The 14,570-nt window shown below is 58.3% G+C and overlaps 2 protein-coding genes and 1 pseudogene across 3 annotated transcripts in view; all 3 read left to right on the top strand.

Moving 5' to 3' along the window:
* The first annotated feature begins 640 nt into the window (after nt 1–640).
* NDUFA11 (NADH:ubiquinone oxidoreductase subunit A11) lies at nt 641–9,498 on the top strand. Its single transcript, XM_025366843.1, has 4 exons — nt 641–1,099; nt 7,141–7,233; nt 7,573–7,695; nt 9,319–9,498. Exons 1-4 carry the CDS (start codon nt 1,003–1,005, stop codon nt 9,429–9,431), a joined length of 426 nt encoding a protein of 141 aa, XP_025222628.1. The 5' UTR covers nt 641–1,002; the 3' UTR covers nt 9,432–9,498.
* LOC112612385 (alpha-(1,3)-fucosyltransferase 5) overlaps nt 1,008–14,570 on the top strand; it is a 46,864-nt gene continuing 33,301 nt past the window's right edge. The window contains exons 1-3 of one of the 2 annotated variants that reach the window (XM_025366841.1): nt 1,008–1,099; nt 7,141–7,233; nt 7,573–7,695. The gene's annotated coding sequence lies outside the window, so the exon portion shown is untranslated. Of the gene's footprint in view, nt 1,100–7,140; nt 7,234–7,487; nt 7,696–14,570 lie in introns of both variants that reach the window. The other variant, XM_025366842.1, reaches the window with a different exon arrangement.
* LOC112612854 lies at nt 11,412–12,590 on the top strand (annotated as a pseudogene).

Raw genomic sequence — 14,570 nt, 5'->3', positions numbered from 1 at the left:
TCCGCCCCTGAGTTTGGGCTCACTCTAGGATTGGACAAGATCTTGACAGCCACGCCCCCAGGCTGGCCACATCCTTTGGCGGCTGGCGCAACTCAGGCTCTGGAAACGGGATTGGTGACACCTTCGATACTGTCCCCGCCCTACTTGGAAGCTAACACCAGGATTGGCCCGGACTCCGCGAAACAGCATGTTGCCCGTCAGGGGCAGATCCAGGCACGGCCTCGCCCTTTTATCCTTTATACAGTCTCGGATTGGTCAAGTCCCTTTTAGGTTCTCCCTCCAATTCTAGCCACGCCCTCAAGTCAAGCGCCTGGGTACTTCATCCGGCCTAGGGCGTGGAATAGCCGCTGGTTGGACAGAGGCCACGTCCCGCGGAGCTTCTAGTATTGTCATTGGTCACTTTTCCGTCTAGTATTGTCATTGGTCATCTTCCCGATAATCCCCGCCCCTGATCCTGTCCATGGCCCAAAACAGTAGCACGCGGCTTAGACTCCAGCTTGGTGACTGACCACAGGGCATGACCACTCGCAATACAGATTCTGACACTGGGTGTGGCCACATCCCCGCCAAGCCCCGCCCCACAGCCATTGTCTCGTTTTGTCTCGCTGCTATCAACTGCAGTCCCGCCCGTCCCAGTCTGAGCCTGGCCCCTCCCCTAGTAGATTAGTCCCCGCTTCTGGTAGTCAAACCGTCCCTAACCTAGGATTCCCTGAGCTGGGACTAGCGAAATCTGTTTGCACTGATCGCAGTCGTCCTCAGTTTTACCCTCTGGGAATCGGCCTGGGGGTGCACGTGCTGCTCTCTTCCACCAGGCCCGTCCCTGGCGCGTGGCGCGATCCGTGTCCACGTCCGCGGCTGTCAATAAAGTTGCTCACTTGTTGCCGGCCCGCTACCCCGAGAGGTTGCGCGCGCAGCCCGAGAAGTCTCGCGATAGCCAGCTGCGTCTGCCCTTGCTCTTGCCGAGCCGGCGGGGTCTGAGGTGTGGGATCAGGGTAGCAGGCTATGGCGCCGAAGGTTTTTCATCAGTACTGGGATATCCCCGATGGCACCGATTGCCACCGCAAAGCCTACGTCACCACCAGTATTGCCAGCGTCGCTGGTGAGCGCCGACCGGGCCCGGAGGGTGGAGGGCCGAGGCCGCAGGGAGGTCGTGGGGTCACTGGGGGCTGTCTTTTTGAATCGAACGGGGCTGGGAGTCTCGCGGGTACTCACGTGGTCGTCATCGGGGTGTCTTGGGCAGTCGTAGAGGGGGGATCTTGTGTGAAATGGATGTTGGTAGGGAATCTAGCAGGGTTGGGGAGCACTGGGAGGTCGTGACATGCGACAAACTAGTCCCCGGGGTCGTCTGAGGCGGTCCCAAGCGATCGCCAGGCTCGGGGAAATTGTTGAGTGAGACATGGCCATTATCAGGTCCAAGGAGCTAGGGGACCACGAGACTTTCCAACGGGGTAGCAGATTGTTAGAGGTGATCATGAGTCATGATTGGGGCATCTGAGGGCGGTACAAAAGTTTGAGAAAGTTTTGGGGTGGGATGAGGTCTTTCTGTGGTCAGGGGGTGCTGAGTGGTTAGGGACACCTGAAGGTTTTTTTTTTTTTTTTTTTTTTTTTTTTTTTTTTTTGAGACGGAGTCTGGCTCTGTTGCCCAGGCTGGAGTGCAGTGGCCGGATCTCAGCTCACTGCAAGCCCCGCCTCCCGGGTTCACGCCATTCTCCTGCCTCAGCCTCCCGAGTAGCTGGGACTACAGGCGCCCGTCACCTCGCCCGGCTAATTTTTTTTGTATTTTAGTAGAGACGGGGTTTCACCGTGTTAGCCAGGATGGTCTCGATCTCCTGAACTCGTGATCCGCCCGTCTCGGCCTCCCAAAGTGCTGGGATTACAGGCTTGAGCCACCGCGCCCGGCACACCTGAAGGTTTTACTGGGACTGCCAGAGAGGTCCTAGGTGAGGTGGATCAGGAGCTACTATGAGGGTAGTCTTGCAGGGGAATAAGAGGGACCCACAAGCCCTGGCATTCTCTCTCTCTCTTTTTTTTTTTTTTTTTTTTTTTTTAGACAGAATCTTGCTCTGTCGCCCAGGCTGGAGTGCAGTGGCGCGATCTCGGCTCACTGCAACCTTCACCTCCCTGGTTCGAGCAATTCCTCTGCCTCAGCTTCCCAAGTAGCTGGGATTACGGGCGCGCGCCACCACGCTCGGCTAATTATTTTGTATTTTTTAGTAGAGACGGGGTTTTACCATGTTGGCCAGACTGATCTGGAACTCCTGACCTCAGGCAATCCGCCCGCCTCAGGCTCCCAAAGTGCTGGGATTACAGGCGTGAGCCACCACACCCGGCAGGCCCTGGCATTCTCTTATAGGGTAGACCTGAGTCTTACCCCTTCCAGCCTAAGCGTTTCATGGGCATCATGTCCTTTAATTCTCAGCCACAGGTTGAGACTCATCAGGTCCCAGATGGGGCTGGAAGGAGGAGACAGCTTGTCTCGGGGTGTGGTGCTGATGAGTGAAGGACTTCTGGGACCAGGGGGGCTCCCTAGGGGTCTTAAAGGGGGAGGTCGGAACTTTTGACAGAGTCGCCATGTCAGGGGATCTCTGATGGCATCACATTTAGATTTAGGGGTGGTCAGGGCTTCTGTGAGCCCTCCAAGGGTGCCCAGGGGTCTTCAAGAGTGACATTCGTTCTCCCTAAGGTTTTTTTTTTTTTTTTTTTTTTGAGACAGAGTCTCATTCTGTCACCCAGGCTGGAGTGCAGTGGTGCAGTCTTGGATCACTGCAACCTCTGCCTCCCAGGTTCAATGTATTCTTCTGTTTCAGCCTCCCAAGTAGCTGGGATTACAGGTGCCTACCACCATGCCTGGCTAATTTTTGTGTTTTTAGTAGAGACAGAGTTTCACCATGTTGGCCAGGCTGGTCTGGACCTCCTCACCTCAGGTGATCTGCCCACCTTGGCCTCCCAAAGTGCTGGGATTACAGGCATGAGCCACCGCACCCGGCCTTCTCCCTAAATTCTTCAGTGACAGCTCCACTCAGTGTACAGAACTTGGCTGAAACTTGTTTCTGGGTCCTCCCCTCACTGCCCCACTCACTTCATTCCGGGGCTCCCCTAACTTCTCATCTGAGGGAGATAAATTGTTTCATGGCTGGTTTCCCTGAGTTGGGGGCCCTGGACGACGGGGAGACTGTACTCAGCAGAGCCCAGGACCTGTGGGCACACAATAACTATGGATGAATGAATGAATGAAGCATCTTGTGGGTATCATTTGTGAGTGAATGAATGAGTGAATGTGGCACCTTGTTAGGTACTCGGTAACTTTGAGTGAATTAATGAGTGAATGAATGAGTGCATGAGTGGCAGTAGCTGAATGAATGAATGATGAATGAGTGGCAGTAGCTGAATGAATGAATGAGAGTGAATGAGTGGCAGTGGCTGAATGAATGAATGAATGCAGGAGAATGAGCGACAGTAGCTGAATGAATGAATGAATGAATTCACACTGGGTCTGGTGGTCCCTGTGGGAGGCTCAGAGGGAACCAGCAGAGGGGGAGCAGAGGGAAGGGGGCCTTTTAAAGGGCTCTGAGGGCTCCTGGAGGGGTGGATATGGCAGGACACCACAACTGGATGACAGCTGTAGCAGAGTTGGGGTGGGGCAGTCCTTGAGCTCTATGGGATGATCAGGGGGTCCCAGCTCGTCCACTCCCAGTTCAAGGACTTTGGAAGGGATGGAGGATGGTGGGCACGCTCACGGTGTCAGCCGTGCTACATGAGCTGCTAGGGGCCTCTTGGCCAGGACCACTGGCATATGGGGGTGGCATAAGGAGGTTCCGACCAGGAGTCCCTCGGTGACTGGGTTCTGGGGGCGTCACTGAGTCTTGTCTGTAGTTGCCTCTTGAGATGAGAGGGTTATAAGACTCTCATGGCAGCCAGGCGCCAAGGCTCACGCCTGTAATCCCAGCCCTTGGGGAGGCCGAGGTGGGCGGATCACGAGGTCAGGAGATCGAGACCATCTTGGCTAACACGGTGAAACCCCGTCTCTACTAAAAATACAAAAAATTAGCCAGGCGTGGTGGTGGGCGCCTGTAGTCCTAGCTACTGGGGAGGCTGAGGCAGGCGAATGGCGTGAACCCAGGAGGCAGAGCTTGCAGTGAGCCAAGATTGTGCCACTGCTCTCCAGTCTGGGGGACAAAGCAAGACCCTGTCTCAAAAAAAAAAAAAAAAGGCCGGCGCGGTGGCTCACACCTGTGATCCCAGCACTTTGGGAGGAGGCCGAGGCAGTTGGATCACAAGGTCAGGAGATCGAGACCATCCTGGCTAACATGATGAAACCCCATCTCTACTAAAAATACAAAAAAATTGCCAGGTGTGGTGGCGGGCACCTGTAGTCCCAGCTACTTGGGAGGCTGAGGCAGGAGAATGGTGTGAACCCGGGAGGCAGAGGTTGCAGTGAGTCAAGATCGCGCCACTGCACTCCAGCCTGGGCGACAGAGCGAGACTCTGTCTCAAAAAAAAAAAAAAAAAAAAACTCTCATGGCTGGCCCAGCTCTGGATCAGGACTCATTAGGTCCCAGGCAGGGCTGTCAGTCCCCTCTCATTAAGAATCTTCAGGCCGGGCGCGGTGGCTCAAGCCTGTAATCCCAGCACTTTGGGAGGCCGAGACGGGCGGATCACGAGGTCAGGAGATCGAGACCATCCTGGCTAACACGGTGAAACCCCGTCTCTACTAAAAAATACAAAAAACTAGCCGGGCGAGGTGGCGGGCGCCTGTAGTCCCAGCTACTCGGGAGGCTGAGGCAGGAGAATGGTGTGAACCCGGGAGGCGGAGCTTGCAGTGAACTGAGATCCGGCCACTGCACTCCAGCCTGGGCAACAGAGCGAGACTCCGTCTCAAAAAAAAAAAAAAAAAAAGAATCTTCAAGGCTGAGGCAGGTGGATCACCCAGGGTAAGGAGTTCAAGACCAGCCTGGACAACATGGTGAAACCCTGTCTCTACTAAGAATACAATAATAATAATAATTAGCTGGGCATGGTGGCGGGCACCTGTAATCCCAGTTACTCAGGAGGCTGAGGTGGGTGGATCACGAGGTCAGGAGATCAAGACCATCATGGCTAACATGGTGAAACCCTGTCTCTACTAAAAATACAAAAAATTAGCCGGGCATGGTGGCGGGTGCCTGTAGTCCCAACTCGAGAGGTTGAAGCAGGAGAATAGCGTGAACCTGGGAGGCGGAGCTTGCCGTGAGCCAAGATAGTGCCACTGCACTCTCAGGCTAGAGTGCAGTGGCACGATCTCGGCTCACTGCAACCTCCGCCTCCCGGGTTCAAGCAGTTCTCCTGACTCAGCCTCCCGAGTAGCTGGTACTACAGACTTGCACCACCACGCCTGGCTAATTTTTGTATTTTTAGTAGAGATGGGATTTCACCATGTCGGTCAGGCTAGTCTCAAACTCCTAACCTCAAATGATCCACCCACCTTGGCCTTTTAAAGTGCTGGGATTACAGGCGTGAGCCACCACACCTGGTCCTCTGTCCACCTTTCTGAGGTCAAGCAGGGATCCCAGGGGTTGGTGTGGGATTAGGAGAAACCAGATCCACAAGGCACTTTTTATATGCGGTCCCTTTCTCTGCATCCTGGGCCTGTTTCCCCATCTGTGCTTGTGGGAAGCAGACGGTCCCTCCTCTGGGCTGCTCTGAATATGAACCCCACTGCTGGATGTGAGTCCCCCCCAGTTGCTCTTGAGGGACAGAACCAATATGAGCTGGACTGGATCTGAGGCTAGGGTGCTATTTGGGGGGGTTACTGCCAGGCCTGGCAAGGCCCATGGGTCCCGTGAAGCCGGATGGGGAACTGGGGTGGAACCTGCTCCCCTGGGGCAGTCGTGGCAGTTGAAGCATGGGCTGTGGTCAGCCTTGCCTGGCGTCCAGGCTCGCTGTGCTGGTGACCTCTGGAGAATTGCTTTACATCTCGGAGGTCCCCTCACCTCCCGTGAAGGAGGGGATAACAGGACTGAGCCCATCAGGCCCTGAGGAGGATGAGGGCCCTTGCGGCCCATCCCTGGCAGTTCTGTTTTCTCTGGGATGGGCTGGCCGCAGGAGGTCCCTGCCTGCAACTGGGCCACGTTTCAAGGCTGTAGGGAGGAGGGGGGCGCTTGTCTGCCCGGAGCATTCAGGCGGAGGATTGGGGAGCCCCAGCTCGGGCTGGCTCAATCTGCCCATCCACCGTGGAGGGGCTGGTGAAGCTGGGTGGATTCTGGGAGGAGGCGGCCTAATGGCCTGCTCGGCCTCACTCAGGAGGGTGAGTGAGGCCCCTAGGCTCCCAACAGGGACGGTGGGCTGGGATCAAACCTCTGTCCCTGCCACCTACCTGGCCCTCGGTTCTGGGCCCTGCCCCTGCCCAGGCTCCTCATGCATAGAAGCCAATGTCAGGGGCCAGGCGGCCGGGGGAGATGGCAGAGATGGAAAAGCTGACCGGAGGGGTGAGGCTGGGCAGCGGGGGCGGTAGCCAGGCAGCCAGGTGTGCAGAACGAGCCCAGGCCCGAGCTGCCAGCAGGAGGGGGTCGAGAGTGGCAAGGAGGAGGCGTTGGCAGCCAGGGAGGGAAGCAGAGCGGCTGCCAAGGGGGATTAGGCCCAGGAGCCCCGGGCCCCACAGGAGAATAGAGCCATTGATGGGAACCCAGAGCTGGGGCCCTGGTGCCAGGGCCTGTAGGGGGCGCCGCTGAGCTGGCCCGCTGAGCTGAGCAGGCCGGAAGCAGCTGCAGAACCAAGGTCTCAGGCCTGTTCTTGTGTCCACCATGTGGATGAGTCTCCATCTGCCAGCCGGTGCCCAGCTAGGGCCAACATGGCTGATGGGTGCCCAGCAGGTGCTCTGCAGGAGCCAGTACTGGTCAGGCTTGAGAAAGTGGCTAAGGGAGGCCTGGCAGGGAGTGGGGAAGGAAGTGAGAGGCCCCCCAACTTTGGAGCAGCAAACCCGAGTTCAAATCCAACTCTGCCACTCAGCAGCCGGAGGCACCATGGGCAAAGAAGGGGGGCTACTGGGAGCCACCTGGGGGGCATTATGAGGACTGAGGGAGACACCACCCAGTGGGGTGCCCGGCCAAGCAAGGGCTTAGCAGCAATGGGGTCTGAGCAGCCTCCCTCCCCTCTGTCTCGCAGGCCTGACCGCCGCTGCCTACAGAGTCATACTCAATCCTCCGGGCACCTTCCTTGAAGGAGTGGCTAAGGTCGGACAATACACGTTCACTGCAGGTGAGCAAGCTGGTCTAGGCATGGCTGGGCCCTCTCCTGGCACAGCCGCAGCTCTCGGAGCACATTTCACAGCTGCCTCTTCTCCCTCACTCCCCAGCCTGTGTCCCCAGTGCCGGCCACCAGGAGAAAGTCGGGTGTTCCTTTATCGGGAACACATGTAGGGTAGGGAGGCCCAGGACACCAACTCCAGGACTGGGGCCGGGAGGCTGCCATGCACAGCAAGTGGCTGAGCCATGGCGTCTGTCTCCATCTAGACGCTGGCAGTGAGCGCCCAAGAGGCTCCTGCTGCGCCCCTCTCAGGCCCTTGCTCAGCGCCAACTCTTCCCATCTACCCGGCAGCTGCTGTCGGGGCCGTGTTTGGCCTCACCTCCTGCATCAGCGCCCAGGTCCGCGAGAAGCCCGACGACCCCCTGAACTATTTCCTCGGTGGCTGCGCCGGAGGCCTGACTCTGGGGGCACGCAGTGAGTGGACCGCTCCCCACCCCCACTTCCTCCCAGCCTGGCAGAATGACCCCTGACCTCTGCTCATCCTCCACCCTCTCTGTTCCATCCCAGACAAGGAGCAAAGCAGCCTTCTTGAACACCAGCCATTTCAGTCATAGCGACAGTTGCTGCTGCTGCTTAAGCACTTACTGTGTACCACCATGCTAAGCCTTCAGCTCAGCCCATAGGGCCCTCCCTGACCTGCCCTGTCCCCTCTCCACCCTCCCCTCCTCACTCTGCTCCAGCCACACGGGCCTCCTTGCTGTTCCTCCCACATGCCAGGCACAGTCCTATCCCCAGGGCCTTTGCATGGCAGTGCACTGCCTGGAATGCTGTTCCCCTCACTGTCCTGACCAACCTGTGTACAAGCCAGCATCCCCGCCACCCTCACTCTGTGTCCCCTTCCTTCTGCATGCCTTGTCAGAGGACACAGGTCACCAAGGTCACCACCTGTCTCTGCCACTGGCCTGTGAGTCAGAGAGGAGATGCTGGTCCTCGCCCTGCCAGCTCTCTCCCTGCACCTGGAGCCCTGCAGGGGAGCTGCCCCCGCAACCTTCACTTTACAGAAAAGGGCATTAGGGCTCAGGGAGGGAATGAATTGGCCCAAAGTCACCTGGAGGAGCAAGTGGCCTTCTTTGCAGCCATCAGAGGGTGCAGCCCTGGTGGAGGAGGCCCCGCTTGGCACAGGGGAACCCGCTTGGAGCATAAGCCAGACACCACTCCTCCTGCTCTCCCACGGGCCCAGGCTCAGGGTCAGTGCCCGCCTGTGCCCCTGGCCTACCCTCAGCCCGCCAAGGCTCGGGCCCTCAGGGCCAGCGGGAGGAGTGAATGAGCCTTCTTGCAACTCAGCCGCTCTGGCCTGGCATGTTGGGAGTGATGGATGGCAGGTTCCGGGCAGGCAGAGAGGGAGGGTGCGAGGGCAGGGCCTATTCTGTCTCTGCGTCAAGACCTTGGGGAGGCCCTGTCCCTCCCCAGCTCCCACTGGAACTGGTCAGAGGTTGGAGGTGGGTTGAGGTCTTGACTGTAGCCTAGCTTGGGCTGGAACTGCTCCCCGTCCCCAAGCCAGCCTCCCTGTCTCTCTTCAAAGAGTGTGAGTCCCTGTAGGTCCTGGTGTGTGGGACACACCTCCTTCCTCCTCTGGCCCAGGGGCTTTGGAGCAGGAGAGCCCGGGGAAGTGGGGGCACTGTCTAGGCTCCTCGGTACACCGACCACGGGACAGATGTATGGCCTAGCCCTGGCATTCATGAGCAGAAGAGAGACTGAGACACACTGATGTGTCACCACTGCCCGGTGCCCAGCCTTGCCGCAGCCCCAGGCGAGGGCAGCACAGTGTCCCTCTCATAGGAGGCAATCAGTGTGGGGCGGGATGAGGACCCACAGCCTGGGTTCCTGCTGGGAAGCGACCTGGACTCCAGCCTCCCTGTGTGCGTCAGTTTCCACATCTCCAGAGTCTAGGGCCCTCCTCCTGAGTGACAATCCCTGAAGAGAGTGTCCTGTCAGGGGTCTCACTCTGGCTCCCAGGGTAGGCACTGGCCAGGGCGTGGAGCATCTTGGTCCGGCTGAGCCGCACCCGGCCCTGACATCACCTCCCCACTCCCACAGCGCACAGCTACGGGATCGGCGCCAGCACCTGCGTGTTCTTGGGCATAGTGGCCTCCCTGGTCAAGATGGGCCGGCTGGAGGGCTGGGAAATGTTTGCAAAACCCAAGGTGTGAGCCCTGTGCCAGCCGGGACCTCCAGCCCGCAGAATGCGTCCAAAAATAAATTCTGTGTCTATGTGTGTGTCAGTGTCCGGAGGGCTTGGTGATGGCGACACAGCGGCCAGCGAGGGCGGATCTGGGAGGGAGTGAGGAAGGGAGATAAGATAAGGCCCCCCGCACACGCGCCTGCCTGCCGCCCGCCGTCCCTGCCAAGTGTACCAGCCTTGCCCCACAGAAGTGGTAGTGCATCAGGCTAGGGCCATCGGGAGCCAGGAGGGGAGATGGCTGGGATGCGTCCCAGCCTCTGCTTCCCCCAGTTCCCAGGGCAGGGCGGGAGCGTGCCAGTGACCTGCCAGCAAGTGGAAGCTGGGCCCCGCCGCCCACAACCCTTCCCTCAGCGCTGTCGGCTCTGGTCACAACCCCCCTGCAGATCTTGAGCTATCCCTTCTCTGGGCCTGTCCCCAAAGCCAACAACATGTAGAAAACACGCCCAGGCCCCGTCTCCAAATTCCTGGGCACTGGAGCGGAGAGCCCCGGACAGGCTGGCCCAGCAGCCGTCCCCATCCAGCAGGTCACTCGGAGCCCCTAGGGCTGAGACAGAGTGGGACAGGACGCCCCTCAGCACCTGGCTGGTGGCAGCGACAAGGGAAAGAATTGCAATCCCTTCCCGCCACCTGTCAGGCCGGTGATTTAGGTGGCCCTGGAATGCTGGCACCATCCCGGGCCCCTTTTCCAGAACTGACTCGTGCTCCCTGGCAGCTGGAGAGGAAGCCTGCGAGCTCCGACATGCTGCAGTGGACTGTAAATTAGGGCGCTCCTGGCTCCACCCAGGAGAGCGGAGCTGTGCGCAGCCCCCGCTGGGATGGATCTGGGTCCTGCTGGCAGGCCGGGGACAGCAGGAGCCAGCGGGACTGGCTGTAGCCTTCCTGCCCGCTCCTCACCCATGTCCAGCCCCATTTCCTCCCTTTTCTCAAGCCCACCCATGGGGCCTAGATGTGGTGAAAAGCCAGACTTTCAGCCTCATATCCTTATCTGTCCGCCTCCAGGTAGTAACTCAGCCTGGAACTCCTGGATCCAAGCAATCCTCCCCGCTCAGCCTCCCGAGTAGCTGGGACTACGGCCACCGCCACTATGCCCAGTTAATTTTTTAAAAATATTTTGCGGCCGGGCGCGGTGGCTCAAGCCTGTAATCCCAGCGCTTTGGGAGGCCGAGACAGGCGGATCACGAGGTCACAAGATCAAGACCATCCTGGCTAACACGGTGAAACCCCGTCTCTACTAAAAAATACAAAAAACTAGCAGGGCGAGGTGGCGGGTGCCTGTAGTCCCAGCTACTCAGGAGGCTGAGGCAGGAGAATGGCGTAAACCCGGGAGGCGGAGCTTGCAGTGAGCCGAGATCCGGCCACTGCACTCCAGCCTGGACGACAGAGCGAGACTCCATCTCAAAAAAAAAAAAAAAAAGTTGTAGGCTGGGCCTGGTGGTTTGAGCCTGTAATCCCAGCACTTTGGGAGGTGGAGGCGGGAGGATTGCTCAAGGCCAGGAGTTTGGAACCAGCCTGGGCAACGCAATGAGACCCTGTCTCTACTAAAAAATTCGTCTTTTTGAGACATAGTCTTACTCTGTCTCTCAAGCTGGAGGGCAGTGGCAGGATCATGGCTCACTGGAACCTTGACCTCCCTGGCTCATGCGACCCTCTCATCTCAGGCCTCCCTGGTAGCTGGGACCGCAGGTGTGCACCACCACAGCCAGCTAATTGTTTTTATTTTTATTTTTTGTAGCGATAGGATCTCACTGTGATGTGCAGGCTAGTCTCAAACTCCTGGCCTCGAGCAGTCCTCCCACCTCGGCCTCCCAGAGTGCTGGGTTTATAGGTATCAGCCACTGTGCCCAGCCACTGTGTGCAGAGATTCTGGGTCCCTTCTTTCAGCCCCTGCCTCGAACGTCCTCTCTGGAGAGAGCACAGATGTCCACATGTGTTCCAGCCCAAGGTGGGCATGCAGTAGCTCAGAGTCATGTCCACTTCTGGAGCTGGGTGCCTGGGCCTCGGGCTCCCTGAGAAAGGGTGGACACGCCTACCCCGCCCCAGAGGGGCAGGGGTCCTGACACCTGTCCAGGCCCTAACAGAGTTGTTGTTAAAACAAAGGCTCTGGGTTCAAATCCCAGCACTTGATTCTTTCCTTGTTCTGTCCTCAGAGGACGGCAGCTCCCACTCCTCAGCTTTTCCACCTAGTAAATGGGAATCAGGGCCCCTCAGAGATGCCTCACAAAGAAAGACAGTTCCAGCTCCCTGCAGGCATCCCATCCGCTCAAGGGCACCAGCCTCCTCTGTCTCTGCTGCGGCCGGCAGGGGGCAGCGCCCACCGCGGCACGGCCTGTCAGGCAGCGTGGACCCGGGTGGTCATCCCCAGGCCCCCAGCCCCGCGGTGACAACAGGCGTCAGATTCCATCCCTTCCTCCGCACTCGAGTCCTTGTCTGTCCCTCATCCCCCTTCCTTCCCATGCATCCTGCCTGCAGCAGCCAGGTGGCAGCTTCTAGGAATAGGCAATATAGCCCCAAATCTCCAGCCAAGGACACCGAAGGCTGGACAGGAGAAAAGACTAGTCCAAGTCCCCACGACGGTCACCCTCAGCCCTGCACCACAGCCGCTTCTGGGACCAGTTCCACGAAGGCCTCCGCTCCCTGTCAGCCCTTCCCCAGCCCTCCAGGCCCATGTGTGGCCCAAACCCTGTACCGGATCTCTCAGCCCTCTTCCACGGATCACACACTCAGGCCCGCCCGGGGTGGGCGAACTGGAAATGTAAAGGCAACAAGCCCCTTCGCACCTCCCAGCCCCAGGTGCCCCCGTGTTCAAGGGAGCCGACGGCTCAGACCAGGGGCTGTGCTCGCCGCCTACCCAGCCCATTCCGGGCCAGCTGCCAAGGTTGGCGCAGGCCTGCCAGGCACCCCCACCCCGCCTGCAGGAGAGGCCCCCCAGAATGGAACAGGAGGGGGTGGCCTCTTGCTAGGCTCCAGGGAACCCCAAAGCCCAGGCCCCCTGGCCCATAAACATTTACTAGGTTGTGGACGGCTGATGTCACTCCTGCCCTACACGCAAGAGGGCCCCCGTCTAGAACATCTGCCCCAGCGGGCTCCCTGGGGGGGCTGTGGGGGACCCTTCCGGAGTTCACCCTGAACTTCATGGAGCCCCTCCCAGCCCCAGGCAGTCAGGACTGGAACTGAGGGGCAGAGTCCCCCTGGGGAGCTAGGAGGGCTTCCTAGAGGAGGAGGCGGCGCAGCAGAGAGGGCCCAAGGATGAAGAGGCTTTTCCAGGTGTGCCCAGCGGGAGGGTGGTCCAGGCAGAGCACACAGCGACAGTAAAGGCCTGCTGTGAGGGAGAGCAGTGGGCGATCAGGGGCCTCCTGGCCCAGGAGAGGTGCCTGGGGGCTGCGGGGCACGCACTTGCTTCCCGAGAACCCATCTCTGGAGACATCCTCAGCAGAGACAAGGCTCCAAGAACACTGTCCTGGCCCAGCGCCACGGCTCATGCGTGTACTCCCAGCACTTCAGGAGGCCGAGGCCGGCGGATCACTTGAGGTCAGGAGTTTGAGACCACACTGGCCGACACGGTGAAACCCTGTCTCTACTAAAAATATAAAAATAAGCCAGGTGTTGTGGCAGGCGCCTGTAATCCCAGCTACTGGGGAGGCTGAGGCAGGAGAATCCCTTGAACCCGGGAGGTGGAGGTTGCAGTGAACCAAGATCACGCCACTGTACTCCAGCCTGGGAGACAGAGTGAGACTTTGTATGAAAAATAAAGAAAGAAAGAAAGAACGCTGCCCTGGGCTGGCGCTGACCCAGGCCCCGCTGCCGGGGGTCTCTAAGCTCTTGAGTTCACCCCTCACCTCCTCCAGTTCTCAGTTCACAAGCCACCTCCTCCTCTCCCCCCCAGGCCACCAGCACCCCACACTCATTTGCCTTCTAGTTTTTCCCGTAGCCCGTGCCAGTTTCTAAACCCCGCGTCACCATCACGTGTGTTATTTACGTGTACCTCCTTGAGGACTGGGACGTATCCTGGCTGTTATCTCCTCTGCTTACACCCCGGCACCCAGCCGAGGAACGCAGCAGGGCTGGAGAGCTATGCGTGGAACGAATGAATGGATAAACAAATGAATGAATCTCCTGGTCCGCAAAGGGTGGGAGGTTCAGAGGTGGGGCCTGAGAACCACTTAGTGGTGGCTCTGCACCCTGCCTGGCCCTGCTCTGCTGCCTGGGTGGTGTGGGCGCTGGGAGAGGGGTCAGGGTTCTTCTCACTCTCCCCGCGATGAGATGACGGCTGCAGTGGAGTGCGGGAAGGCAGGGCGAGAGAAGCCCTCCAGACCCGGGGGCAAGACTCAGAATTCATTCAACAAACAGTCATGTGCAGTATAACAGCGTTTCGGTCACTGACAGACTGCATGTGTGAAGGGGGTCCCATAAGACTTTTTTTTTTTTCGAGACAGAGTCTCTGTCACCCAGGGGTTGAAGCGATTCTCCTGCCTCAGCCTCCCAAGTATCTGGGATAACAGGTGCGCGCCACCACGCTCAGCTAATTTTATGTTTTTTGTTTTTGTTTTTTTGAGACGGAGTTTCGCTCCATCACCCAGGCTGGAGTGCAGTGGCGAGATCTCGGCTCACTGCAAGCTCCGTCTCCCAGGTTCAAGTGATTCTCTGCCTCAGCCTCCTGAGTAGCTGGGATTACAGTTGCCCATGACCACGCCCGGCTATTTTTTTTTTTTTTTTTTTTGTATTTTTAGTAGAGACGGGGTTTTGTCAAGTTGGCAAGGCTGATCTCGAACTCCTGACCTTAAGTGATCTGCCCTCCTCAGCCTCCCAAAGTGCTGGGATTCCAGGCGTGAGCCACCGTGCTTGGCTCCCATAAGAATTTATACCATATTTTTACTGTACCTTTTCTGTTTGTGGATGTTTAGAGACAAATACTTGTCGTGTTACAATCGCCTGCTGTATTCAGTACAGTCACACGCTCTGTAGGTTTGTAGTGTGGGAACAGTAGGCGGTACCATGAAGCCTGGTGTGCAGTACACGCTACCATCTGGGCGTGTGTATGCTAGGATGTTTGCGCATGGCAAAATCATCTAATGACGAATTTCTCAGAACATGTACCCATCATGAAGCA

The sequence above is a fragment of the Theropithecus gelada genome, chromosome 19, assembly GCF_003255815.1.
Source record: "Theropithecus gelada isolate Dixy chromosome 19, Tgel_1.0, whole genome shotgun sequence".
NCBI lineage: Eukaryota > Metazoa > Chordata > Mammalia > Primates > Cercopithecidae > Theropithecus > Theropithecus gelada.
This window is presented reverse-complemented; position numbering and strand designations above follow the sequence as displayed.